Here is a 24,656-nt window from a genome sequence, read left to right on the forward strand (position 1 = left end):
CCTGGCCCCGCCTACCAACGCCGCCGAACGCGCGCGCCTCTGTGCTGTGACGTCAGCGCGTTCTAGCGTCTGTGCGTCCGTCCGTGCGTGCGTGCGTCCGTCCGTGCGTGCGTGCGTCCGTGCGTGCGTGCGTGCGTGCGCGCGCGGGCGCAGATCGCCATGGAGGCCTCGGCGGGCGGCGGGGCCGGCGGCGCGGCGGGGCGGCGCTGGTATTTCACCCGCGAGCAGCTGGAGAACAGCCCTTCGCGCCGCGCCGGTCTCGACCCCGACAAGGAACTCTCGTACCGGCAGCAGGCGGCCAACTTGCTCCAGGACATGGGGCAGCGTCTCAACGTGTATCCGGCCGCGCTAGGCCGCACGGCCTGCGCTTGGGTACCAACTCTGGGAGCTGGGGGGGGGCCCGGGAGGCCTGCGGGTGGCGGCGGGGGGAGCTGGACCCGGCTGCGGGGCGGGCCGGGGGTGGCTGCGGGGAGAGCCCGGGCTGTTTTGGGAGCGGGGAGAGACGAGCCCCTTCCGGGAGTGGGGCGAGCCGCCGTCGGCCGCGGGGGGAGCCGGGCTCGATTCGGGAGGCCAGAGCAGGGAGAGCCGGGGCCGATTCGGGTGCCGGGCCCATTTGGGGATCGGGGGGCGGCCGGAGGCGTTGCGGGGGCACCGGGAGAGCCGGGGCCGTTGCGGGGCCCGCCGGGAGAGCCGGGGCGGTTGCAGGAGCCGGGAGAGCCAGGACCGAGCCGGGCGCAGGGAGCCCCGGGGCCCTTTCAGGAGCAGGGAGAGTTTGGCTCGACTCACGAGTGGGGAGAGACAGGGGTAGGGAGAGCCAGGTCTGTTTCGGGAGCAAGGTGAGCCAGGCTCTGCCGCGGGGAGAGTCAGGTCCAGGAGCGCCAGGTGCACCTCGGCCATAGGGAGAGCCAAATCCAGAAGCCAGGAAAGCCAGGCAAGCCAGGCATATCTTGGCCACAGGAAATCCAAATCCAGGAGCCAGGAAAGCCAGGCGCATTCAGTAGCTGGGAGAGCGAAACCCAGCCCGGTGTTGGTGGGATGTGGAGGGATGGAGGGTGCTGCTCCGGGCTTGTCATCGGGGCTGTGTGTTTCCTTAACCGCCCCATCAGCTCCCAGCTCACCATCAACACGGCCATCGTGTACATGCATCGCTTCTACATGGTCCAGTCCTTCACCCAGTTCCACAGGAACGTAAGTGTGCTGGGGTCTGGCGGGGTGGGAAGCGCTGGGAACCCTCCAGCTCCTATTCTGCTGCTTGGCAGCCAGCTTGGGGGGTGACATGGTGGGACCGACCCTAGGGGATGGGGTTTGGACAGGGAAAGGGTTGTTTGTAGCAGTCAGTGGTCACCAGAGACCCTTTTCCCTCATTTGGACTTTGTTTCCTAAAGGAGTGGTTCTTCTAGATGTGAGAATTAGCCCAATTTATTTGATTTAAATAAATAAATATAATTTAATCTTGAACTTACTAATTAAAAAATAATATCTTTTTTTTTAATTTTCTGAAGTCGGTGGTCCCAGCAGCAGTGTTCTTGGCAGCCAAGGTGGAGGAGCAGCCTCGTAAGCTGGAGCATGTTATCAAGGTAGCACATGCCTGTCTGCATCCCCAGGAAAATCCTCTAGACACCAAGAGCGAGGTAAGTGTCGAGATCGGAGAACTGGGCTCTGATGTGAGGAGCGGAGGCACAAGGAATGGGAATGGCGGAAGCGTGCTGCATCCTGAATTGCGTGGCTACAGCATCTTGTTCAGTCGGGTTCCGCAGTACCTGCTCTCTAAGTGAGCGGCTGTGTCCTAGGATGGTCAGTGACAGCTTTCCAATTCAACTGCTCTTACGCTACCGAGAGCTTTTTGGCTTCTGTACAGCAGAAGGCTTTTCTTTCCTGCTCTGTGGCGACCTCTCTTCTGTTCTCCTCTGCTGTGCTGCTGCAAATGTGATTCAGGCGTGCTGTGTAACGGTGTCTGCGTGAAAAGCTTCTGAGGAGGGCATGGATGTTGGCTGCTGCGATTGAGTAGTGTCTGTGGCGGAGAAGGTGGTGTGCGCAGTTTGGTTCTGTTCTGTCCCCACATGTTTAACGGTGGGTTTATTAAAAACATTGCTGATTCCCCATCTCTCGAGACAGCCCGTCTTACCTGGAACTGAGCAGCCAACCCTGCTGAAAAGGGGCAGCTTTATCCAGGAAAGCTTAAGGAAAAAAAAAAAAAAAAAGGCAAAAGCAGCTAATTCCTCTCCTGTACTGCTCGTATAGCCATCCCGTGCAGTGCGAGGGACCAGGACTGAGAGGGCCACTGTGGATCCCGAAGCAACCCTCCCCTAGCAGAAGCACTAGCAGGGGAGCGGGTCCACCCCAGCACTCTGCTTTCTCTTTTCTGGCAGGGAATCTGTGCCAGTTCCCCCCAGTGCAGATCGGCATAAAGATTCCCCTTTGCTATTTTTGCCTCCCTGAGAAAAGGGTGTTAGAAATGTGCAGGCTTTATACGGAGTGCCTCATCATGAGTAACTTGCCTGTCCTCTCAACCCCAGGCTTACCTGCAACAAGCCCAAGACCTGGTCATTCTAGAGAGCATAATACTGCAGACCCTGGGTAAGTTTTTCAAAGCGGACGGGCTGCCACACGAATCTCAGACCCAGGAGTTGTTCCGCAGAGCGGAGAGCCTAACCGCACAGTCTTCTCCACAGCTGGAGGGCAGATGTACAGCTGGCCAGTGGGAGAGCAAGAGTCCAGGCAACAAACTATTTTTCACACCCGCTCCTTCTGTTTCCCTTTTAACATCAGTTTTTTCAGGTGTAACTTGTGTCAGGATCAATGCTTAGAGAAATTGAAGCGTGGAAGTGTGGCTCGTCTCTTTTTTTTTTTTTTTTTTCTTTTCATTTTTTTTTTTTTCCTCCCCCCCTCCCACAACAGGTTTTGTACCGCTTGGACACCGGTCGCTGTCCTTTGTTGTGCTGTTGAACTTGATAATGCTCTAGTCCTGTGGCTAGGCAACAGTTTGCACTGAGAGATGTCTTAAAACCTGGGTTGAAAGTTTAATATTTTGATCAGATAGCTGAACATGGGGAAAAAAAAACCAAACCCAAAACCCAGCAAGTTTTTGGGTTTTTTTTTGAAAGTAGAAGCTGGAGCCTACATTTAGGGCTGTGGCCATTGGATCCGGTATCCTGTTCCTTTCTAAAATGTACTGTTAAAACTTGATTTTGCTAACACGTGTTCCATTTCAGAGTCAGTTTGTAGATAGCGGTTCACTCCAAACTACTCGGTAGGCCTTTGTCATTTCGGAATTGGTTCAGAGCAAACGCCCCAGTCCCTCGCTCCCAAGGGGACAGGAGGGGCAGGTGTGTCAATGGCTCGCACGTGCTGGCCTGGCAAGCCAGTGGCTAAACTGTCACCCCAGTTCTGCAGCGACTCAGTCCTCCAGTTGCCTTTTTTAACGTCCCAGTTCTTCTAGAATGTTCTGCATTGGGAAGAACCAAATCTGTTGCACACATGGACCGATTTGAAAGTGGTGGGTTTTGTTTTTTTTTTTTTTCTTTTCTTTAAAACATAATACCCAAACTGAATAGGAAGCTGAAGCAAGGGTTGAGTTCAGTTGTCTTTAGTGCTGTAGGCTCCTTCAAAGGGAAAACGTCTGCTTCCTCTTAGCTTTTTGGGTGACAGAAATTCCTTTGAGCAGATGCCATTGTCTTCTCCTTCCTCCCAGCTGCTGTAAGAGGCTTTGTCCTGCTATTTTTAAAATCCTTAATAGTTGTTTTGTTTTCAGTGAGGTCTTTCAAGCGCAGAAGTCATTTAGCTGCTTTGGAGGTCTGGCAGCAGCAGTGACCTTCGGGTTTTGTGACTGGAGAACTTGAGTCTTCTGGATACAGGAAAACGGGCTCCTCTATTCCTGCTTGCCTCCGAGCAGAGAGCAGGGGCTGTAGGAGGGAAGGGGAGAAGGCCTTGTCCCCCAGGAGCAGGAAAACATGAGGTTCATAGAGCCGGGGGGGTGTGCTGCTGGTTTTCTGATGGCCGTCTGTCTGTGTTCTTCCAGGTTTTGAGATCACTATTGACCACCCCCATACCCACGTGGTGAAGTGCACACAGCTAGTGCGAGGTAAGCGATGGCAGATGTCAGGCGCTTGTGGCTTCTCCTCCGTGTAACCTCAGCTTGACAGAGAAGAGCCATGAAAATATATGTTAGGAGTGTCCAGCCGGGACTGCTAAAGAACTTGCCTGCAGTCGATGTCCTTAGTAACCGTAACGAATGTCAAAATAGAGGCAGTTGCAAATGACTGTCGCGATGTTGTGGCTCTGCTGAACCATGCAGAGCTCTCTACATACCATAATTTCTAAAATCCTTCTAGCTGTGGTGCAGAGTTAGTCAAACCGTGCTGGGTGCCTCGTTGTGTGTGTGGTGGCGACAGGGCAGTGGTTCTTGCGCTAAAATATCATCATACTTGTCAGGATATGCAGACTAACGCCCTGTTTTTTTCCTTTTCTCTTTCAGCCAGCAAGGACTTGGCGCAAACATCCTATTTCATGGCTACCAACAGGTTATTATTTTACAATTGATTCATATTTGAACAGAGGGTCTTATCTGGAGGAGATGTGCTACTGGTGACCCCTGGGGCATTGCTCAGCCTGTGAACACCTGGGGATCGCTTGGTTTGGTTCAGAAAGAGCAGGAACCCTTTCTCCTGCCGGCTGCTGGTCAAAACCAGCTGTATAAGCAAGGTAGATGGGATGCTCAGGAACTTCACCGCTTTCTTTTATGGGGAGTTAGGCGGTTGTGGAAGTAAAAAGCCAAAATCTCAAAAAAACCCCAAAAAAAACAAAACAAAAAGGTAGACTTGGAACAAATATATACTTATTTACTTAGCACCTAGGTGTCGGAGAGTTTTTGCTCAAGTAGGTACTGTGCAGATTGTTGACAAATACGGTCTGTGCCCCAAAGAAGGCTGATCTGGAGTATAAAAGGAGAAAAAGAGGAGCTGGATGCAGGCATGAGGCATTATGAGAGAAAACGATACCCTTGTCTGGCCTGTGTGAGTGGACAGACAGCCCTTGAAGCAGAGTCTTGGAAACAAAAAAAGCCCCTTCATTTTTTTCCCCTTGAGATGTCTGGGGAGTTTTGTCACTAGATTTTCACCACAAGGCTGATACCAGTGCTTGTGTTGGGACTTCCGACATTATTTAAAAAAAAAAAAATTAAAATAAAAATCCTGCCTTACCAGCTGTAGGCAAATCACGGAGTTAATGGTTGGAACAAATCGTGGACAAGGAAAATGCGGTGGTTTTGTGAAAGAGCTCGCAGAAGCGAAAGGACGGGAGAAAAAGATGGTTTAGGTGCTAGCAGAGGTGAAGCTGCCAAGTCAGAGGATGCTTCCAAGCCCTGGCCAAGCCAGGAATGTGCGTGGCCTTGGGCGAGTAGTTTCTCTCCCCTCTGCCTGTGAGAGATGTTCCCTGCTCACCTCCGCAGCGTGCTGGGAGAATTGTCTGTTGAGGGTGTTCTCTAGCTCCAAAGGGCACTGTGTGGGTTTCCCCGCATCAAGGGAAGGTGGTGTTAGTAATGCCTGGGTAAATGCATCCTTGAAACGTGTTTTATCCCTGCAGCAATAATTGCAAAACCAAGGAATTACGAGTTAAGGTTGTAATTGAAAGAAAGCCAGGCAGAAAGAAAGAAATGCAGCCGGGCAGCCTCAATTTTGCCTTAAAAGTGATGCCATGAAATGCCTGATTAAGGCACTTCAATGGTATAGCTACGCCTGATAAATCCAGTTCGGATGTTTTAACTTTTATTTCCTTCTGGCATCGTTATGGGGCAGAGTTAAGGCTCCTTGTGCGCTTTCACTTCACTTCTTAACCTTGGCTGACTGGATAAAGGCTCTGAATTTCCTGGGTTTGACTTCCTGATGCATGGAAAAATACAATACCCGTGAAACGGCTTCAGACTTTTTGGCTGTAGATGCGTATCTCTGTCTCTCCGCATTGCATTGATAGAAAAATGTTTTAATAACCCGAGTGTAGCGAAGCAATGCAGATCGTGCCATCCTGCAGCTGCACGTAGGTGCTCGGTGGCACCGTTTTCATCAGGCACTTTTTAAAAGGGCTGATTCAGGAGTGTGATGGTAGGCCACATCCTGCACTCGACTTGCTGTCACGGTTTCTAAGGATCGGTGGACCTGGTGTTCCTGCAGGTGGAGAGTAGGATGCTTTCTTAGTCCATCTGTTCTCCTGTTCTCAGCGCTACCTAGATCTCCTGGCACTGATGTCCGAGCTGTTACATCGCTAATTTTACTAATTAAAATGCTTGATAGGCGGCCAGGCTCCCTTTTAGGTGCTCCTGAGTCACTCCAGCGTATGGTGCTATTCGCAGCCGAAGCTTCAGCGCTTTTTCCTAAAAAATTTGAGAAGGATCAGACCCTTCCTAAAAGCCAAAGAGAGGGCCACTTTGCTCCTTGAGTGCCATCCCGGGAGTTGCACTTGGAAGTGAGTTACTGCTCAGACGGAGCAGAGCCCGCGGCAGGGCGGGGGGGGCCCCGGCAGATAATCCAGCCGCTCGCTTTCTCCCTCAGAGGAGGGCTGGAGCAGGGCGGCAGCGTGCCTCGCTGCTCCCGCACGAGCTGCAAAGCCTTCGAGTCGCCTGGCCCCAAATTCCCTGCAGCAGAACGGGGAAGGAACAAAGAAATCGGTGTAGCGGGATCGAGTCGCCCGTACCAGTAGGGCGGTACTGGGGAGGAATGGCAGGGACCTCCCCACCGTGTCCGACCTCTTGTGCAGCGTCTCTTCAGTGGGCGATTGTGAGTGCTGAGGTTCAGGCTTGGGAGTTGATGGCTTTCTGTTTCTCTCTCCCTGCTGGTGACGTCAGCCTGCACCTGACCACCTTCAGCTTGCAGTACACCCCTCCCGTTGTGGCCTGCGTCTGTATCCACCTGGCTTGTAAGTGGTCCAACTGGGAGATCCCAGTCTCTACGGACGGGAAGCACTGGTGGGAATACGTTGATGGCACTGTAACTCTGGAGCTCTTAGATGGTAAGTTTGGGAGCGAGGTTTTTTTCCCCCCCCAAAAAGGCTCTTCTATTATTTCGGCATCTTTATTCCTGGGTCTGCCATTCAAACACGGCCACCGGCCAGTTCGTGGAGTCCAGGACTTTAGGTTTTGCCAAGTTTTCCAGTGCAGCAGCAGCTTCTATGGTGCAACAGAGGTGGCAAAAAGGCGCACAGTGAGATGAGTTTAAATGTGGTCAGTGATACTAGTTGTGAGTATTTTCCCCTCCTGGAGTAGCTCCATCTCATCAGTAGCTCCATCAGTAAGTAGAGGGATTGCCCTGACGGATTAGCCTTGGTCTGCCTGCCTCTGACCCTCTTGCTTGGCTTTGTGTCTCTGCAGAACTGACTCATGAATTCCTGCAGATCCTTGAGAAAACTCCCAACCGGCTTAAACGTATCCGGAACTGGCGGGTGAGAATCTGCTTTAGGCTGTGGGTGCTTGCAGGAGAACACAGGCTCTGACTTTTTTGCTGTGAGGCCGTGTGGCATCTCCGCTATGACAATGCAAGACGGTGTCTGAAGGGCGTGTGTGTGTGTGTGAAAATCCGAATTCTCTGCATCTGCAAAATGCAGAATACTCTGCATCTGCAAAAAACCCCCCCCAAGAAAAACAACAAAAAACTCCCCAACAAACCCAGACAGAGTTTGTCTGTTCTGAATTAACTCTGGAGAGACCTTGATTTTTCGGCTGCCATAGCAGCCGTGCTTCCAGTGGTTGTGTCTTTACCCACAGGGGGGCAAAGTGGATTTGTCTTTAAATAAGAGCTGGGGGGGGGGGGCGCTGCTAGCCTCGAAGAGCTCTAGTGACAGCCCAGAGTAAGTGATCGGTCGCTTGTTTTTATTCCAGGCCTCTCAAGCAGCCGGCAAGTCAAAGGCTGACGACCACGGTGAAGATGAGAGCCTGTCGGAGCAGACTATCCTCAACATGATTTCCAGGAACAATAGTTCGGACATGAACATTGCTGGGTTAATGAGCATGTCAACATCCTCAACCGCCGGAGCGGGGCCGGCTCTGCCAGCCGCAGCGGACTCGCCCAGTGAGCAGAGCGGTGCGGATATAACCCAGCCTGAGCACTGGTTGTCCCAGCACCCTCCACCCAAGCTGGAGCCCGGCCAGAGTCACAGGACTAACGAAAGCTCCTCGGCTGCTGAGCATCCTTTACAGCAGGATGGCGCTGGCTATCAGAAGCAGAGCGGCAAGAACGCCCCGTCAGCCAAAGTGTCGCTCAAGGAGTACCGGGCCAAGCACGCCGAGGAGCTGGCGGCGCAGAAGCGGCAGCTGGAGAACATGGAGGCCAACGTGCGCTCCCAGTATGCCTACGCCGCGCAGAATCTCCTGGTCCAGCAGCAGCGGGAGAGGGAAGTCCAGCAGGACAGCAACCCCTCTCCGATCATCCTGAAAATTCCCATCGGCGGCTCAGAAAACCCCGAGCGCCCTCCCGGCCCTGAAAAGAGTGACAAAGCTTCGGCTCTGAAGCTGAGGATCCCGGTGGCAGGTGGAGGTGGGGAGAGACCCCTCCCTTCCAAGCAGGAGGAGATAAAAATGCGGATCAAAGTGCCAACTGCTGCAGACAGGCACGGCTCCTCGGACGAGAGCAGCGGCAAGAACCGCGAGCACAAGGAGAAACACAAGGGCCACTCTTCGAACCACCACCACCACCACCACAACCACCACTCTCACAAACACTTACACCCCCAGCTTGGCGCCGGGCCCAGCAACATGGCGAACAAGCGGCCGGGAGACTCTAAACACAGCAGCAGCCAGCCTAGCGCCGTGCCCCACAAAACCTACGGTCCCCTCGCCTCTTCCCGCAAGAGGCCACTGCCGGAGGAGGGGGCGGCCGTGGCCGCAGCCCACGAGCACCAGCCCAAAGTCAGCAAAGTCTCCAAAGGCCCCGGCATGCCGTTCCCTTACCCCCACCTCCCCGGGGCGGCCCACCTGCCAGGGCACGGTTCAGATTTGGGCAACCTTCCCTTACCCCAAGCTAACAAAGCTCGGGGAAGCCACAAATTGGACAAGGGGCCCACGGGGGCCAACGGGCACAACGCCAACCAGGCCAGTGACTACCAGGATACAGTCAATATGCTGCACTCGCTGTTGAGCGCTCAGGGCATGCAGCCCACCCAGCCCCCTGCCTTTGACTTCCACTCTTACGGCGAGCTCTTGAACCCCCGGGCTTCCACCAGCTCCAGAGCCACCGCCAACACGGACAAGCCCCGACCACCCCCCCTCCCCTCAGAACCGCCCCCCCCTCTCCCCCCTCTCCCCAAGTAAAACATCTTTCTACTACTGAGTTTGAGCAAAGCCCCTCCTCTCTCTCCCCCACCCCCCACCCCCTCCCACCCCCTCCAAGCTCAACCTGGGCTGCCCCTGCGGGTGCATGAAAGGGCTTGTTCAATCTCCACTGCCTCACGAAGAACTATTTTATTTTAATATAACTTTTATTATTGATATTTAGAGCGCGGAGTTGTTGAAGCTGTGAAAGGATAAGAAACCCTTTCTCTGTTCCTTGCTCCCCCTTCCCCCCCCCCCTCCCCCCCCCATATCAACTTCCAGTTAGCGGTGGGCTCTGTCCTTGCTACAACTGAAGCCTCCTCTGGGGAACATGCATTTGGGGGGGGGGGGGGGGGGCTCGGGGTGGGGGGGGTTGTATTTAAAATATGTCACAGAAAATTTAAGATGTTTTACAAATAATTTAAGCGGTAACTTATATCTTAGTGTTTTGTTCATTTTAATTTTGTGGTGCTGCGGGGGGCGGGGGAACCCCAGTGAGGGTTTGGGGTGGTTCCACTCCAGCTGATGGCAACAGAAAGTGGGTTCAGGAGGTTTTTGAGGGGTGGAGGGGATGAAGCAGTGTGGGGGAGGATCCCAGCTGCTGTGGGTCTGGTTTCCTCACTCCTAAAGCTGCTCTGGTTTGGGGATCCTGTCTCGATCCCTCGCTCCCTGCCCACAGATCCCACCGCTTCTGCTGGAAACCCCGGCAGTGGCGGGGCTTGAGGGGCAGGGGGGCTGCTGGGGGCTTCTGGTGGCCTTTCAGGGCAGCTGGCGTTGAACAGCTGGGGTGAGGTGATGGATCGAGGGTGCTTGGCCCAGGGCCGACCCCCCTCCTCGCTGTTTTTTGGGGGGAAGAGCGTCGGGAGATGCTGCCCAGGGATGAGTGCTGCTGAGCGGGGGGGGGGTCCTGCGGTGTGAAGGGACGTGCTGGGGCAGAGCAGCCCCATGGCGGGGGCTGCTGCGGGTAGGGCAGGTTTTAGGCATGAAATGCCTTGGCGGACTCGGTCCGTGCCCGTTGAGGACTTGGAGGGGAGCAGCGTGGTGCGTTCCCGGCTGGGATGCAGGATGGGATCATGCAGGACGGCTGGCTGGAGGAGTCCTCGTGCCCTGGGCAGCTCTTCCAGGGGATCCGTCGGCGCGTGGCAGTTCCCGGCCGCGCTGGTGACAACAACTCTCACCGCGACTTCGAGCCAGCACCAGGGCAGCCGCCTGAGATTTGGTTGAATGTTTCCGAAAAAAAGAACCCCAAACCAACCACCGTTCCCTTTGTTCTTGAGACTTTACTTTCCCAACCTTCAATAAACGTACTGTCTCCGTATGGTTTTGTCAAACTCTTGTTCTACATCAAGTTTGGTTTTAAGGGCAGTCGGTGCCGCGGACCCTCGCCAGTGCCTCCGCCATCAGTAACCCACCCGCGGCGGGTTTGGGAACGGTTCCTGGTGAAGGGCTGGCGCTTGCTCCCCCCCCCCCGCCGCTGGTTTTGGAACCTCTCTTGGGGGCTGGTTGCTCCCGCCTTGGTGGGCTTTGCAGGGCATCCCTCGTTTAACCGGCAGGGAGCAAGGGGGGTCTTCCGCTGCCCCGGGATAACCGGGAAGGGACGGGCTGAGAGCCCGCGGGGGGGGCTCTGGGCCTCCTGGGACCACGCTGGTGTCCCTGGGGCTACCGGGAGCTTCAGCCTTCCCGAAGCCAAAGCACAAACCCCGCTCCCGTCCCCGCTCACCCCGCCGGAGGCCCGCAAACCCCCTCGGCGGCCCCGCTGCCGCCGCGCACACGTGGCGGCTTCCCGCCGCGCCGCCTCACGTGACTCCCGGGGGCGCGGCCCTTCCCTGCGGACTGACAGCTCGCGCGGCCAATCGCGCGCCGCACCGCCTCCGCGCCCTCGTCGGATTGGCGGCCGGGCGAACCAGTGAGGTGGCGGGGCGGGCGTACGGCGAGGCAGCAGGGAGGCCGGGGCGGCAGTGAGGTAAGATGGCGGCGGCGCCGCCCGCCCTCAGCGCGGTCCGCAGAGCCCTTCGTCGCGACGCCTGCGCCGTCCCCCGGGGCACCTTCACCCCGTACCGAGCGGGGACAGGGTTTCCATCCCGCCCTCCGCTCCGGTAGCGCTGTCCGGGCCCCCCTCGGGAGCTCCCCTCATGCCCGCCGCCCGCGGACAAAATGGCGGCGCCCGGGCAGCCGAGGGGCGCGACTGCGCATGCGCGGGAGCGGAGCGGGGCGGGTGGCGGAGCACGTGCGTGGGGGGCACCGGGGGGCACCGGCAGCAGGGATGGATACCGGGGGGCACCGGGAGCAGGGGCAGGCACTGGAGGGCACCGGCAGCAGGGATGGGTACCGGGGGGCACTGGCAGCAGGGATGGGCACCGGGAACAGGGCTGGGTACCGGGGGGCACCGGGAACAGGGCTGGCTACCGGGGGGCACCGGGAACAGGGATGGGCACCGGGAACAGGGATGGGCACCGGGGGGCACCGGCAGCAGTGATGGGCACCGGCAGCAGTGATGGGCACTGGGAGCAGGGATGGGTACCGGGGGGCACCGGCAGCAGTGGGGGGCAGCGGGCACAGGGGCGACCACTGAGGGGCACCAGCAGTACGGATGGGCACCGGGGGCCACCGGCATCAGGGATGGGCACCGGGAGACGCAGATGGGCACTGAGGAGCTGCCCCGGGGGGTTGTACTGGGATGAGAGGGTCGCGTACTGGTGCCGCACTGGGCGGGTGGGATCCTGTACTGGGCCCTGCGGAGCTGGTGGGCTGCGCACGGGGGGGAGGGGAGGGGCGCAGGATGGGGGGAGCTCTGGGCTGTGTGGAGCGGGGGGATCCCCGCAGGATTCCCCCACCGAGGAAGGGACCGGGGGGTGGGGGGTGGGCAGACGATGCCGTGGAGGGACGGGGTTTGTAGCGGGTGTTCGGGGGTCGGTGGGCTGCAAATGGGTGGGAGGGGGGTTCCCCGGGAGGGTGTGGAGCTGTGGGATTCAGGCACTGGGAGGAAAGGGTCCCATACTGGTGTGGGGAGGGTAGAGGGGTACCACTGGGACGTGTAACCCCCCCGCCCCGGCCACAATGCTGGCAGGCAGCAGCGCTTGGCGTGGCTGTGGCTGCTCGGTGCCTCAGGTGAGTGCGATATATTTAATTCTGTGCAGAAGTGGGGTTGCTGCGGAGCTCCAAGTTTCCTCAGGCGCTGGAAGAAACTGTCTTTACAGGAGCAACTTCATCTCCTGCCTGTTCAAGGGGGTTCAAAAGAGTTTTATTCTGCTGCGTTAGCAGATGTTGCTCCTCTTCGTCCATTTGTTTCGCTTCTTTTAACTGGTCTGCATCTTTCCAGCAGGTGTTGGCATGAACAGAATTCGGATCCATGTTTTGCCGTCAAGCCGAGGACGCCTTACTCCTGTGCCGCGGCCGCAGGAGCCCCTGTCGTGTGCCTTCACCCACCGCCAGTGCTCCCAGCCGCGGCTGGAGGGGCAGGAGTTTTGTCTTAAGCACATCCTTGAAGACAGGAGTGCCCCTTTCAAGCAGTGCAGCTATGTTTCAACAAAGAATGGAAAGCGGTGTCCCAACGCCGCGCCCAAACCGGAGAAGAAGGATGGGTGAGTACCTCTCTCTCTCCTGGTTCTCTGGTTCTGTACCGTATCGAGTTAAAAAGGGCAGGAGAATCCTTCTCCTGATTCAGGTGCCGCGCTTACGGCACCTCAGACAAGCGGCTCCCTCTTTCCGAAGCGTTTTTAAGCTAAAAAAAAAAAAAAAAAAAAAAGATTCTGTCAGTTGTGGATGCTGCGTGGAGTTGTCTCTTGGTTCTGAAGGACTGTGGGGTTGCTGCCCTCTGCCATCGGAAGGTGGCTGCAGTGATCCAGGTCCTTTGTAAGAGCCGGAGATCTACCTCCGCTCAGCCCAGCGGCTTTAACTTGCTGCTGTCCGTTCCTACGGATAATCCTCAGCACAGATACTCCGGTTGTGTCTTGTCGTGGAGCTGATGACCTGGTTGTGCTTCCTGTTCTCTGAGGCCTTTCAAATGTTCTGACTGCTCTGGATGGAAAGACCTAGAACAGTTCTCGGCGTTCGGTCAGCAGATCAGCAGAGCGCAGTTTCCCTTATGGGAGCATCGATGCGCGTTTCGTTCTCGGAGGCTGTGGGGGTGCGGGCGCTGGTAGCCTTCAATTCTGCCCGTGGTCCTTCTGCAATAAAAAGCATCCGTCCGACGTGGGCCAGCGCGCTCTGCGTGGAAACTGAGAGTCTGGTGTTAATCTTTGGAAGCAGAGGAGCTCGCTTCAATGCCTTTAAATAAAAAAAAAACGCTTTTCTCTCCCTGCTGCTGTGCCGTGTGGCTGCCGGCTCCGGTGCCAGAGGTGACGTTTCAGCAGCGGTGTGTGGTCTGGGAGCCACTCGGGGCTCTCTGGCATTTCTGTGGTGTACCTGCAGCCAGCGGCTCGCTCTGCGAGAGAGGTGTGATGGGTCTGTGCTCTCCGGGTGCCAGGGAACGTTTCTCACTGTGTCGCTTGTTCGTTTTGCTGGCTGAGGGCTTGGAGTTATAACGAGCTTGTGATTTATTCCGGCAGCGCGTCGTTCTGCGCAGAGCATGCCCGTAGGAACGTTCTGGCGCTCCAAGCTCAAATGAAGAAGTCCAATCCTGGGCCCGTAAGCGAGACTCTCCTTTGCCAGCTCAGCTCTTACGCCAAAACGGAGCTGGGCTCCCAGACTGCAGAGAGCAGCCGCAGCGAAGCCAGTCGGATCCTGGGTAAGAATTGAAAACAAAAAAACTGGTGAGGGAGGACCCGGAGTTCTCTCTTCTGTGTGGAAATGCCAAGAGTGTTGTTTCTGAAGTGCGGTGGGGAAAAAAAAATCCCGGGGTCCGTGGGTAAAAGATGGTGTTCTGCAAATTCTGGCATGTCTCACCCGCCCCTGACCGTAGCCAGGTCACACTGCCAGGCCAAAATCCTGCAGGTTCTCTTCCCTCGCGCTCACAGAGTAGAAACGTTGGCTAGCTTCCCTCTTGGCTGGGTTAGTTCTAGCAATGCCTGTCAAACGCTGGCTCGGTGCTGAGCTTTCCATCTTTCAGGGTTGCTCAGTGGGGCCAGCTAGCCGTTTGTGGCTCCTAGGTAGGCAGGAGCGTCGCTCCACGGGAGCTGCGTGGTTTGGCTGCGCTGAGCTGGTGGGTTTCCTCTTGTTCCGTGTCCCTTGTTCACACCGTGCCAGGGAGAAGTCTTTTCTTGGCAAGAGGCAGAGCCAGTTCATCTCTGCGGCTGTGGAGCTGAGCTCCTGGGGTCTCCGGCTGTCCTGTGCCGCAGCAGCGAGCGCTGGGATGCAAGACGGTGTCTTATCGCTCGGGGTGACTTTGTCTTTTCAGATGAAGACAGCTGGAGCGATGGCGAGCAGGACCCTATCACGGTGGACCAGACGTGGCGAGGAGATCCCGACAGCGAGGCTGACAGCATCGATAGCGACCAGGAGGATCCCTTGAAGTAAGTTGGCTGCCGGCTGCTTGCAGACGTGTGGCGTGCGGAGCGTTCCGAGCTCAGCGGGACACCTGAGAAGATGCTGGTTACGTTCCTGGTGACGATATTAGCGGTGTTGCAGTTGGACTTTGGGCTTTGGTGAGTTTAGGCAGGGACGCTCGCACGTCTTGGACCTGGTGGTTCTTCTGGGAAGTGTTTGATGATCATCCTCCTTCAGTGTGGAGAGGCCTGTTTGGCAGCAGTCGCTGGGTGATGTCGGCTTCAAAAACCCACGCCATAAATGCAGTTTTTCTGCTCATCACCCATCAATCTGTGTCATTCAGCCCATGTTTCTGATAACATCTGTGTCCTTTGGTCAGGAGAACAGCCCCGAGGGACCCTGACAGGCTTCACCCTGTTTTTCTGGGTGTTTTTTCAGGCACGCTGGCGTGTACACGGCTGAGGAGGTGGCTTTGATCATGCGAGAGAAGCTGATCCGCCTGCAGTCTCTCTACATTGACCAGTTCAAACGACTCCAGCACCTTCTGAAGGAGAAGAAGCGCCGGTACCTGCACAGCCGCAAGGGAGAGCATGAAGCCATAGGCAAGTACCGGTACAGGTCGTCACTGATGCATATTCATCTGGCTGAGGGCACGGCGCTTCTCTCAACCACATCCAGAACGCTCTACATGAAAAAAAAAAAACCCAAACGATTTTTTTGCCCTTTGTAGAAGCAGGTTTCAGAGCAGTGCTGTCTCAGTAAGGCTGAGAATTAGCGAGGGACTGAAAACTCGGTTAGAGAAGGTATTTCTGTGGCTGGCCTCATGCCTGGAGATTCGTATCGTTTGGGTTAGAAAGGTTGCCGGATTTCTTTGCTCTTCAAAGTTCGCAGCGTTGTCAGGAAATGAGACTACAAAGTTAATTCTGAGACAAAAGTTCTTTTTTTTGTATAGGATTTCCTGTTTTTCAGTTTGATAAACAAAAAAAAATAAAAAATAAAATCGATTCATCTCTAAGGTCCTGTCTGTATCGGCAGGAGTTTGTTTCGGTTGTTACACCCGTGCTGCTGTAATGACATACTCCTCCTCAGCACTGATGCAGCTTTCCCTTGCAAAAGCACTTCTGCCTCGCTTGAATTTCTCCCTGGACAGAACTGGGGCTCTCGGAGGGAGAAGTTTGTACTTCAGGAGAGGCAGAACCGGGCGGTGTAACGAGTATGGCAGTGCAAAGAATGCTTTCTCTAGCGTAGTCTTAGAATAGCTCATCCTGGAAAATGGCATAATAGAGCTTGGTCCCAAGTAAAAATAACTGGAAGTTTGGTACATAACAATTTTGTAGAACTCTTTTTTAGCAAACCGGTAATAGAAAAGCAGATCCCGAGCGTTGCCCTGTAATTACAGCTGGGAGTGCTTACAGGAAGCTTCCAGAACTTGCATGGGAGCAAGCTGAAATTTGACAAAACTTCTGCCTGCAGAAATTGCAATAGGCTTTTGAGTGGCCAAATTATTTGAAACAAAGTTTTAAAAGTACTCTTGTCAACCAATTGTTCGAAACGAAGTTTTAAAAGTACCCTTGCCGGCCCAAGCGCTCCTGATGCGCGCGGAGACGTTGGGATAAATTTTGGGTTGGAATCTCCTTTGTCATCTTCTTGTGTAACCAGAAGATGAGTTTCCTGTTTATACACGCCGTTCTCACTCCTCGTTCACTCTGTGCATCGACATCTGTCTCATTAGTCAGCGGCTGGAGCTCTCGACAGCTCATTTTGGCTCTGGGTACCAAAAAAAAAAAATTAAAAAAAAAAAAAAAAAAAAAAAAGGAAGGACGTGTCAGGTGGGGTGGTGTTTTCTGACCCCTCCCTGGCTCCCCGCAGGCAGCAGCCTTCTGACAGGCCCCGAGGGGCTGATGGCCAAGGAGCGTGAGAACCTGAAACGCCTCAAGTGTTTGCGCCGCTACCGGCAACGCTACGGCGTGGAGGCCCTGCTCCACCGGCAGCTGAAGGAGCGCAGGATGCTGGCGACCGACGGCGCTGCTCAGCAGGTAGGTACGCCCCGTGCGTGGCTGGGGGGTGGTTGGAGTTCCAGCCTTGCCTGGAAGCCAGGTCTCGCCTCTCCTCCCTTCCTGGGAGCGATCCCGGCTCAGGTTTGCTCTTTCCCTGCTGGATTGTCCCTTGTCACACCCTTTCTGCAAGGATCTGGTCCTGGACAGCACCCTGGGTATCCACAAAGCATCAGGTGTTCCTGGAGTCATATTAAATGGCCCCCCCAGGCTTCTAAAGGGGTGCCCAGACTGCTAAATGGGCACCAAAACTAGAGAAATTCAGGTGTGGGGTTGGAGAATTTTCCATTTTGAAAGGGAGGGCTCAGTACCCAATATACCCTGACTTTTTGACGCTGAAAAAAACATCTGGAAAATTCTCCTTGTGAAACCCAGATTCCTCCTAGACCTGTGGGGACCAAAAGGCAGGCCCCTTCGCGTCACGCATCATTCCAAATGGGAAGCTGTGTGCAGCCTTTCTTGTAACTCTTTTTAAAATTCAAAGCGTTCCATTAACTGGCTCCTGAAAGTTGAAAGATAAGTCCGAGCCGCCTCGTTCTTTGGGACGTACTCCTGAGGTGAAGTTCTTCCTGTTGAAATTGAGTTCGTGCCACCTTATCTCAGCTCGGTTTAAGAAAAGCTTGAATGAGAAGGACGTAACGAGGAGCTGGGCTCTGCTGAAGTGGAACTGAGAGTTTGGTCTTGGCGTGTTTTGAAAGCAGGACGAAAGTGTTGTGTAGCCCGGGGGGTTTCTCTGGAGGAGAGCTGGACGGCTCTCCAGAGCTCTCGGCTCTTCTCTTGGACTTGCAGGCGCACACCACCCGCTCCAGCCAGAGGTGCTTGGCCTTTGTTGACGACGTCCGATGCTCCAACCAGTCCCTCCCGATGACCAGGCACTGCCTTACGCGTATCCTTTGATCTGCCTGGGCTCTTGGGCTGCTCTCCTGACTCTTTGCTGGCAGCTCGAGGTGGGTCTCTGCTCTTCTCGGCCCTAAATCAAGGCCACCGGTTTGCCGTAGCCGGTGGTTTCAAACAGGAGCCCAGAGGAACAGTCTCCCCGTCTGTTGGCGCTCCCAGCCCGGTGGAACGACCGATTCGTGCGGGAGCGACAAAGGGCTGCGCTTGCTGCCTCCTCCGCCCCGGGAGGTCCCACCGCAGCCCTCCTGCGGGATGTTGGCCGAGCCAGAGCATCCAAACTGCGCGGCCAGTTCATTTGGAAGTGACAAGGGAACCTCACGAAGCCTGAGGGAGGCACGAGCTGGTTTCTGGCTGTATTGGAGGAGGGTAGAAGCTTGGCTGCAGGTGCTGGGTGCCAGCAGCCCCCCCCGAGCAGGGTGTTGGTAGGAGTCCTGCCCTGAGGGATGTGCGTAGGGAGGGCTGGCTGGCTGCTGAAGCATGTGCTCAGTGATTTTTTTTTTTAATTTTTTTTTTTTTTTTTTTTTTTTTTTTTTGGGAGGATCTGAATGGGAGAGGAGTTCCTAGGCTGTTCGGGGCTGCCACAGAGCAGCTCGGTCTCCTTTGACCCCTTGAGAGGTTGGCACAGCCTCGAGCTCTTCAATTCCCTGAAACTGCCTCAGCTTTTGGAGAGCCAGCACTGAAATTTCCACTGGGGTCCCCCCTCAGCTCAGGGATCGCCACCCCAACGTGGGATCCACGAACCGAATGTCACCCTAGGTGCGTCTGTACAACTCCTTGTCCAACTTGGGGTTGGATGGACGTGTCCAGGAGCAGATTTGGATCGTGGTGGAGCTGCGTGAGCAGCTGTGGCTGGGGTGAGTCAGGAGAAGCTCCGGTGCTAGGTCCCAGAGCAGAACTGGCAGCCAGGGGGAGGATGAGCTCTTCGTTTTGTTTGAGCTCTTCGTTTTGTTTTGTTGCTGAAGTTGGCAGGCTCGACCCCAGCTATGCACGGGGAGAAGCCCAGGGAGCAGGAAGCTGCCTTTGTTTCTCTCTAGTGACCGTATACTTCAAAATAAAGACAGGATAAATAACCCCTAAAACAGTTTGAGCGAGTTGCTGTTTGCAGCTGGCTCGCTTTGAGCAGGCGGGCCAAGAAGGGAGTGGAAAAAGCGAGGTTTGATTTCCTTACGTCTGAGCTGTCAGCTGACTTTCACTGACACAAACAAGATTTTACTTGGGTCAGCCCTGCCGAGCCGATAACATCTGCAATCTGCTCTGCTTTGTGCATTGTCGGGGAGGCTCTTGGCCTTTGTTTGCTTTTCAGGAGCTGGATTGTTTGTGACAATGCGTTAAAGGGACCGAACCCAGCTGGGCTGTTGGGCTCCAGGTGGAGCACGTGATTTTTGTCATCTTGGCAATCTCTGCTTTTTGGCTACCGATAAAGTCGGTGCTTGATCAGGGAGTCATTCAGAGAGATTAAAATCTGGCTTCCCCACCCTGCTGTTCATACAGAGACGCTTTCCTCGCCGCATCTGCCCTCGAGTGTCTGAGAGATTTGGTTCCTCTGGGCTGGGCTCCCCGGTAGCGTTGCTGCTAGCCCAGATGATGGGCTCCCCATAATCGGTTGGGAAGTTGTTTGGGTGCCTTCACAGCTGCCTCGCTGCAGGGAGGGAGGGATAAATGAGAAACCTGGGGGTGGCTTAAGAAATTGGGTTAAACTTGGTGCCTTTTGCCTGTTGCTGGGGGGTTGGAAGCCTGGGGGGGGTGGGAGGTCCTCTCCCATGTTGTGCAAAGAGGAAAGTGCGGCGTGAAGCCCCCAAAACAGCGGGGCAGTTCTTTGGGTGGGTTTGCTATCAATATACCTGACCTGAAAAGCTTGATCCACACCTGAAACCTGCTTTGGCTCCAGCTCTGAATTGTGTCACCGAGCGAGCGGAGCCGGGGACGGCCTCCACGCAGGTGACAGATCTCGGCTGTTCCTTGCAGCAGTAAGTAGAAACGTCACGACTCGTCAGTAAAAGTTGGGGTTTTTTTGCGGACACCCTCGCGCAGCCTCAGCGGTGGGTCCCTCTGTAGTTTCACAGGGCTCTGGGTGGAGGAGGGGATTTGGTGGATCCTCTCTGCTGGTGGATTTCTCCGCGAGCACGGTGCATGCAATCAGAGCAGAGTTTCTGTTTGTGATTAAAGGCAGGAAATCCCATTTACACCTCTGGCAGGAATAGGTTTTCCATTGGGAAGGAAAAATGCACTGGGAAGATAGAAATAGCGGAACTAAACTCCTGGCTGTGGAAAAAGCATTGTGTGTGCTCGTATCTCTGCTGCCTGGTCGATGTTAAGGCTTGTGCAGATGGATGTCTGCAAATAAAAAGTAAGCCTGTGCGTTGGTAATGTCTTCCATCTGAGGATCTGCGAGTGCTTTACAGGGATCCAGCTCCATCTCCCAGCCCCCACTGAGAGGCTCTCGCTCTTGTCCCCATTTTCCATCCCGCAAGTAACGGCAGCGGGCAGTCGGGGTGCGATTCTGAAGCCTGGACTCTTGGCCTCGGGAGAAAAAAAAAATAACGTGTGGGGTTTTAACACTGTTTTCTGGAGCAGGGGGGGAATATTTCTACCTCTGGATCTGTGTCCGTAGCTTTGCAGGTTTCCCTTGACCCAAATCTTCCCAGATATCTGCCAGGACACTAACCAGACTCTGTTTAAGCCGTGTCAAGGCTCCGAGGAAGTGCCCTGCAACAAGCCGGTTCCCGTCAGCCTCTCCGAGGATCCGTGCTGTCCGCTCCATCTCCGCTTGCCTCCGCAGATGTACGTCCCCGAGCAGGTCCTGGCTGTCCCCGAGGAACTGGAAGCTGCCCCCACGGACCTGTACTTGAGCGCCGCTGAGCTCCAGCCCACGGAGAGCTTGCCCCTGGAGTTCAGTGATGTAAGTTGGGCAGGGTGCTTTAGGGAGAGGTGGGCACACAACGTGTCCTGCGGAAAAAATTACCCTGAATATTGCTGGTTTCATCCCATACCGTCAAGTTGCACTGAAATAACTCCGCTGCAGCGCAGCAGACTCGGTGCTCTCGATGTGGAGGACGCTTGGACATCATGTAAATCACTGCCTCCCCAGCACAGATAGCATAGAATTATTTTTATTCTTGCTGGCCCTGAATATTGCTGATTCCATCCCATACCGTGAAGTCGCACTGAAATAACTCCGCTGCAGCGCAGCAGACCCAGTGCTTTTGATCTGGAGAACGCTTGGACATCGTGTAAATCACTGCCTCCCCAGCACAGATAATGTAAAACTATTTTTATTCTTGCTGGCCCTGAATATTGCTGGTTTCATCCCATACCGTGAAGTCGCACCGAAATAACTCCGCTGCAGCGCAGCAGACCCGGCGCTCCCGATGTGGAGGACGCTTGGATATCGTGTAAATCACTGCCTCCCCAGCACAGATAATGTAGAATTATTTTTATTCTTGCTGGCTTGGGGAAGAAGAGTCTCTTGAAAAACGTGCAGGAATGCAAAAGGTTTGGGAGGTGTTTGTTTCCCTAGGATTGGCAACTGCGCCTTTCGAAGGACCATGCTCTCATTTCAGTCGGTATTTAGGGGCTTTTTAAAAAGAGGATTCTTTTTTTTTTTTTTCCTTTTTTTTTTCCTTTTTTTTCCCCCCCCCCCCACTTCTCTCCCGTGAGGAATACATGAGGATTTTAATCCCCGGATTATTCTGATGACCTGCATGTATGTTAAGCCTACATGCTTAAATCCTCTGAAATTTGTTTAAACGACAACAACAACAAAAAAAAAAAAAATTACCACGGTCATTTGGAGCCGCTCGTCTGAACGAGGTATCACTTGCTCTAGTGTTTGGATGCTCCTGAGATTCTCGAGCACTGCGATTGGGGGAGGGGGCGGGGGGGGGGGGGGCAAATGTCAACAGCTTTAGAGTGGGGGAGGGATGGCCCAGCAGCGTTGGCATCCCAGGGATGGCAGCAGCCACGGCTTTGAACGCAGCAGAGCAAGTGCTGCTGCTGGGTCAGGTCAGGCTGGACCCAGCACCCCTGGGGTCGAGGGAATTCTCCTGCCTTCGGTGGGCTTCAGAGATCCCAGCCCCCCTTCCCGTGGGGCCGCTCTCTCTGAAAACAGCCTTTGTGGGTGGGTTTGGTTGGGTTTTTTTAGGTTCACGATGATTGAGGGAACGGTTTCTCCCCCAGCCTCTCCTTCGAGAGGGTCCCCCGCTCTGCGCAGTGCTTTCGGGGTGCTTCAGGCAGGAATCCTGAATGTTTCAGGCAGGATCTGAACGGCAGCCCCCCTGGGAGAGCCCAGGATCGGAGGGACTCGGAGCTACGGCGGCGTACGGCCGCGTAGGGCATCTGTGGTTTATCTTGCGTCAGGCTGGGTTGGTAGAGTCGCAGGCATCTTGCCTCGATGGCAAAACACCCTCCAAAGCCAAACCCGATCCTGTCCTCTTTTAACAACAATAGCTTTGCAGGAATCCCAGCCTCTGGCGTCAGCAGCGCTCTCCACGCACGCAGCAGCCGGCAGCGAGCAGGGCGGACGGAGAAGCGAGCCCAGGGACTGTCCACACCAATGTGTTGTGTCAGGGCAAAAAAAAAAAAAAAAAAAGGCTTGTGTGAAATCTTGGGGAGAGGGGTGACTGCTCCGGGTGCCCCGAGGAGAGCAGGATTGGACCCTTTCACGGCCCTCCTGGCTGCTGCGGGGATGCTGCTGGGGCAGCACATCACACTGGGCTCCAGACCTTGTGCCTCGCGCCTTGTTTTCAGCGGGAGCGCGGCGCTGCCAGCCTGGATCACGCCGTTCTGGGAGGAGAAGGCTCCTGGGATTGTGGTCCCGGCCGCTGAGGCCGGTGGTCCCGGTGGCATCGTGGCTGCTGCTCTGCCTTCCTCCTCCGGTGCCTGCGGAGGGGTCTGCTGCCCGCTCCTGCCCCGCTGATGAGCCGTTCCCGGTGTTTTCTTTCCTAGGACTTGGACGTGGTGGGCGATGGTATGCCGTGTCCCCCGTCCCCTCTGCTCTTTGATCCATCTGTGGCCCTCGACCAGTCCCTCAGAGACGTCGCCGAAGCCCCCATAGATATCCTGGCCCTGGAGGAACCTTCCCACCCGGGCATCCCCCCGCAGACGGTGCCGACAGACCGGGGCGGCTCCTCCGCTCACGTCTTCTCCTTGGCCACCGAGCCACCAGCCGAGCTGCCCACACAGGTACAGCCAGGACATCACCGGGGGGGTCCCAGGGGGGCAGAAGTCCCCGTTTTTTCCCCCCCCCCAGCCACGCAGCTGGGCCCTGGTGGGTTGCCCCGTGCTGCCCCATGGTCTGGATGATGTTCGGAGTGTCAGGGGGTGGCAGCCGGAGCCTGTCCCCAGGCAGGGAGAGGAGGACGAGGGGTCGCCGCCTTCGTGGGTGGCTGGGTGCCACCCTCTTGCTGGACGTGGGGTGGGTGGCGTGGGAGCTCTCTGGGATGCGGTGGGGATGGGGTGGGGATGGCTCGCAGGCTGGGGACTGCCCGCTGGGGGAAGCCCCTTGTCTCCCAGCTGGGGATTTGAAGGGGAGCTGTCATCTGGGGGGCTTCTGCTTGTCATCTGGGGGGCTTCTGCTTGTCATCTGGGGGGCTTCTGCTTGTCATCTGGGGGGCTTCTGCTTGTCATCTGGGGGGCTTCTGCTTGTCATCTTGGAGCTTCTAGCTTCTGCTTGTCATCTTGGGGCTTCTGCTTTCTCCTGGAGTCTGGGTTTTGACTTGGAACTTGTTCCTCCTGTCGCACCTGGAGCTGGTGGCCGGCTCGGGATGTGCCCGCAGGGTGTTGTCTTTGGAGATGTCAGCAGCCACTCGGTCCTGCGTCCCTCTCACCCCTCCAGCACTGTCCCTGCCATCCGGGAGCTGAGTATTTGGGGTGGGGGGACCCCAGCCCTAGAGCAGGCATCCCCCAGGCCCTGAATGAAGGCCACCGGTTTGCCGTAGCCGGTGGTTTCAAGCAGGAGCCCAGAGGAACCGTCTCCCGGTCTGTTGGCGCTCCCAGCCCGGTGGAACAGCCAATTCGTGCGGGAGCAACAACGGCTGCCGTTTGCCTTCGCCTCGGCCTGGCCACGTCCCCCTGCCACCAGCCCACCGTCCTTTTTCTGTCCCCCACAGAGTCCCCTGCCGCTGGCAGCGTGTCGACCGGCGCCCAGGGACAACAGGCGGCCGGAGGATGCCGTCACCTCTGCCCAGCCCCGCGGAGCGGCCGCCAACGGGAGCCTGGAGCCGGCGTCCGTGAGCTGAGACCGGCAGCACGTGGCGTCTCTCCGCTCCCTTGGCCATCTCCGGTGCCGGTGGAGCCCAGCGGTGGGACACGGGTGGCAACCTGCAGGCACCGGTGTCCTTGCCCCGGCACCGGTGTCCTTGCCCCGGCACCGGTGTCCTTGCCCCGGCACCGGTGTCCTTGCCCCGGCACCGGTGTCCTTGCCCCGGCACCGGTGTCCTTGCCCCGGCACCGGTGTCCTACCCTTGTGGTTCTTGGAGCCACGGGGGGGGGGCTGAAACCCCTAAGTTGGGGACCCCAGACCCTTCCCCCCTCCCTGTGGGGACCCCTGTGGCACCCAGGTGGCTGGGGGAGAAGCCACAGGAGGACTGGAGGAAAGGAGGGGGTGGCTTTCCATTCTTGGGGGGCGGGGGGGGGGTCCTCTGTCTTGGGGAGGGGGCTGGGGCTCGTGGGCCCCTGTGGTGGGGGGCTCCGAAGCCGGGGGTGTGATGTGAGGCCTGGGGTGTGTTCAGATGGCAGGGGGGGGTTCCCTCCCACGGGGACTCCCTCCCACGGGGACTCCCCACAATAAAGCGATGGAGGTGGGTGCGGAGTGTCCCCGTGTCCTGGGGGGGGGTGGGGGGGTGGAAGAGCTGAAGGATGGAGCGGCCAGTGCTGCCCTTTAGGGGGGGGGTGGGCGGGGGCTTGGGGCTGGCTTGGGGGGGGTATTTGGGGTTGCCCTAGGGGGGCTCAGAGCTACCCTGGGGGATCTTTGGTGCTGCCCTTGGGGGGGG

At 56.4% G+C, this 24,656-nt stretch overlaps 2 protein-coding genes and 1 non-coding gene across 9 annotated transcripts; all 3 read left to right on the top strand.

The window, feature by feature from the left end:
• Positions 1-131: 131 nt before the first annotated feature.
• Positions 132-10,610, top strand: CCNT1 (cyclin T1). 3 transcript variants are annotated; one of them, XM_037370782.1, is made up of 9 exons: positions 132-335; positions 1,107-1,188; positions 1,503-1,631; positions 2,517-2,577; positions 4,019-4,081; positions 4,475-4,520; positions 6,836-6,999; positions 7,358-7,428; positions 7,865-10,610. In XM_037370782.1, exons 1-9 carry the CDS (start codon positions 160-162, stop codon positions 9,290-9,292), a joined length of 2,220 nt encoding a protein of 739 aa, XP_037226679.1. In that variant the 5' UTR covers positions 132-159; the 3' UTR covers positions 9,293-10,610. The 3 variants fall into 3 exon arrangements, with proteins under 3 accessions (XP_037226679.1, XP_037226681.1, XP_037226680.1); XM_037370784.1 differs by lacking the exons at positions 132-335; positions 1,107-1,188 and having other exon boundaries at positions 1,571-1,631; positions 2,517-3,496; XM_037370783.1 differs by lacking the exons at positions 132-335; positions 1,107-1,188; positions 1,503-1,631 and having other exon boundaries at positions 1,639-3,496.
• A 579-nt stretch (positions 10,611-11,189) lies between these two features.
• On the top strand, positions 11,190-24,042 carry KANSL2 (KAT8 regulatory NSL complex subunit 2). 5 transcript variants are annotated; one of them, XM_037370817.1, is made up of 10 exons: positions 11,190-11,255; positions 12,615-12,873; positions 13,840-14,018; positions 14,628-14,742; positions 15,155-15,318; positions 16,586-16,752; positions 17,560-17,656; positions 20,313-20,566; positions 22,612-22,848; positions 23,772-24,042. In XM_037370817.1, the coding sequence occupies exons 2-10, from the start codon at positions 12,623-12,625 to the stop codon at positions 23,901-23,903; spliced, it is 1,596 nt and encodes a 531-aa protein (XP_037226714.1). In that variant the 5' UTR covers positions 11,190-11,255; positions 12,615-12,622; the 3' UTR covers positions 23,904-24,042. The 5 variants fall into 5 exon arrangements, with proteins under 5 accessions (XP_037226714.1, XP_037226713.1, XP_037226710.1 ...); XM_037370816.1 differs by having other exon boundaries at positions 11,196-11,255; positions 12,612-12,873; XM_037370813.1 differs by lacking the exon at positions 11,190-11,255 and adding an exon at positions 11,598-11,617 and having other exon boundaries at positions 12,612-12,873.
• Positions 23,570-23,698, top strand: LOC119140249. The gene has a single exon (XR_005101570.1). It is a non-coding gene; the product is annotated as a small nucleolar RNA SNORA2/SNORA34 family (small nucleolar RNA).
• Positions 24,043-24,656: the final 614 nt, after the last annotated feature.

This window comes from Falco rusticolus, chromosome 19 (assembly GCF_015220075.1).
Source record: "Falco rusticolus isolate bFalRus1 chromosome 19, bFalRus1.pri, whole genome shotgun sequence".
Classification (NCBI taxonomy): Eukaryota; Metazoa; Chordata; class Aves; order Falconiformes; family Falconidae; genus Falco; species Falco rusticolus.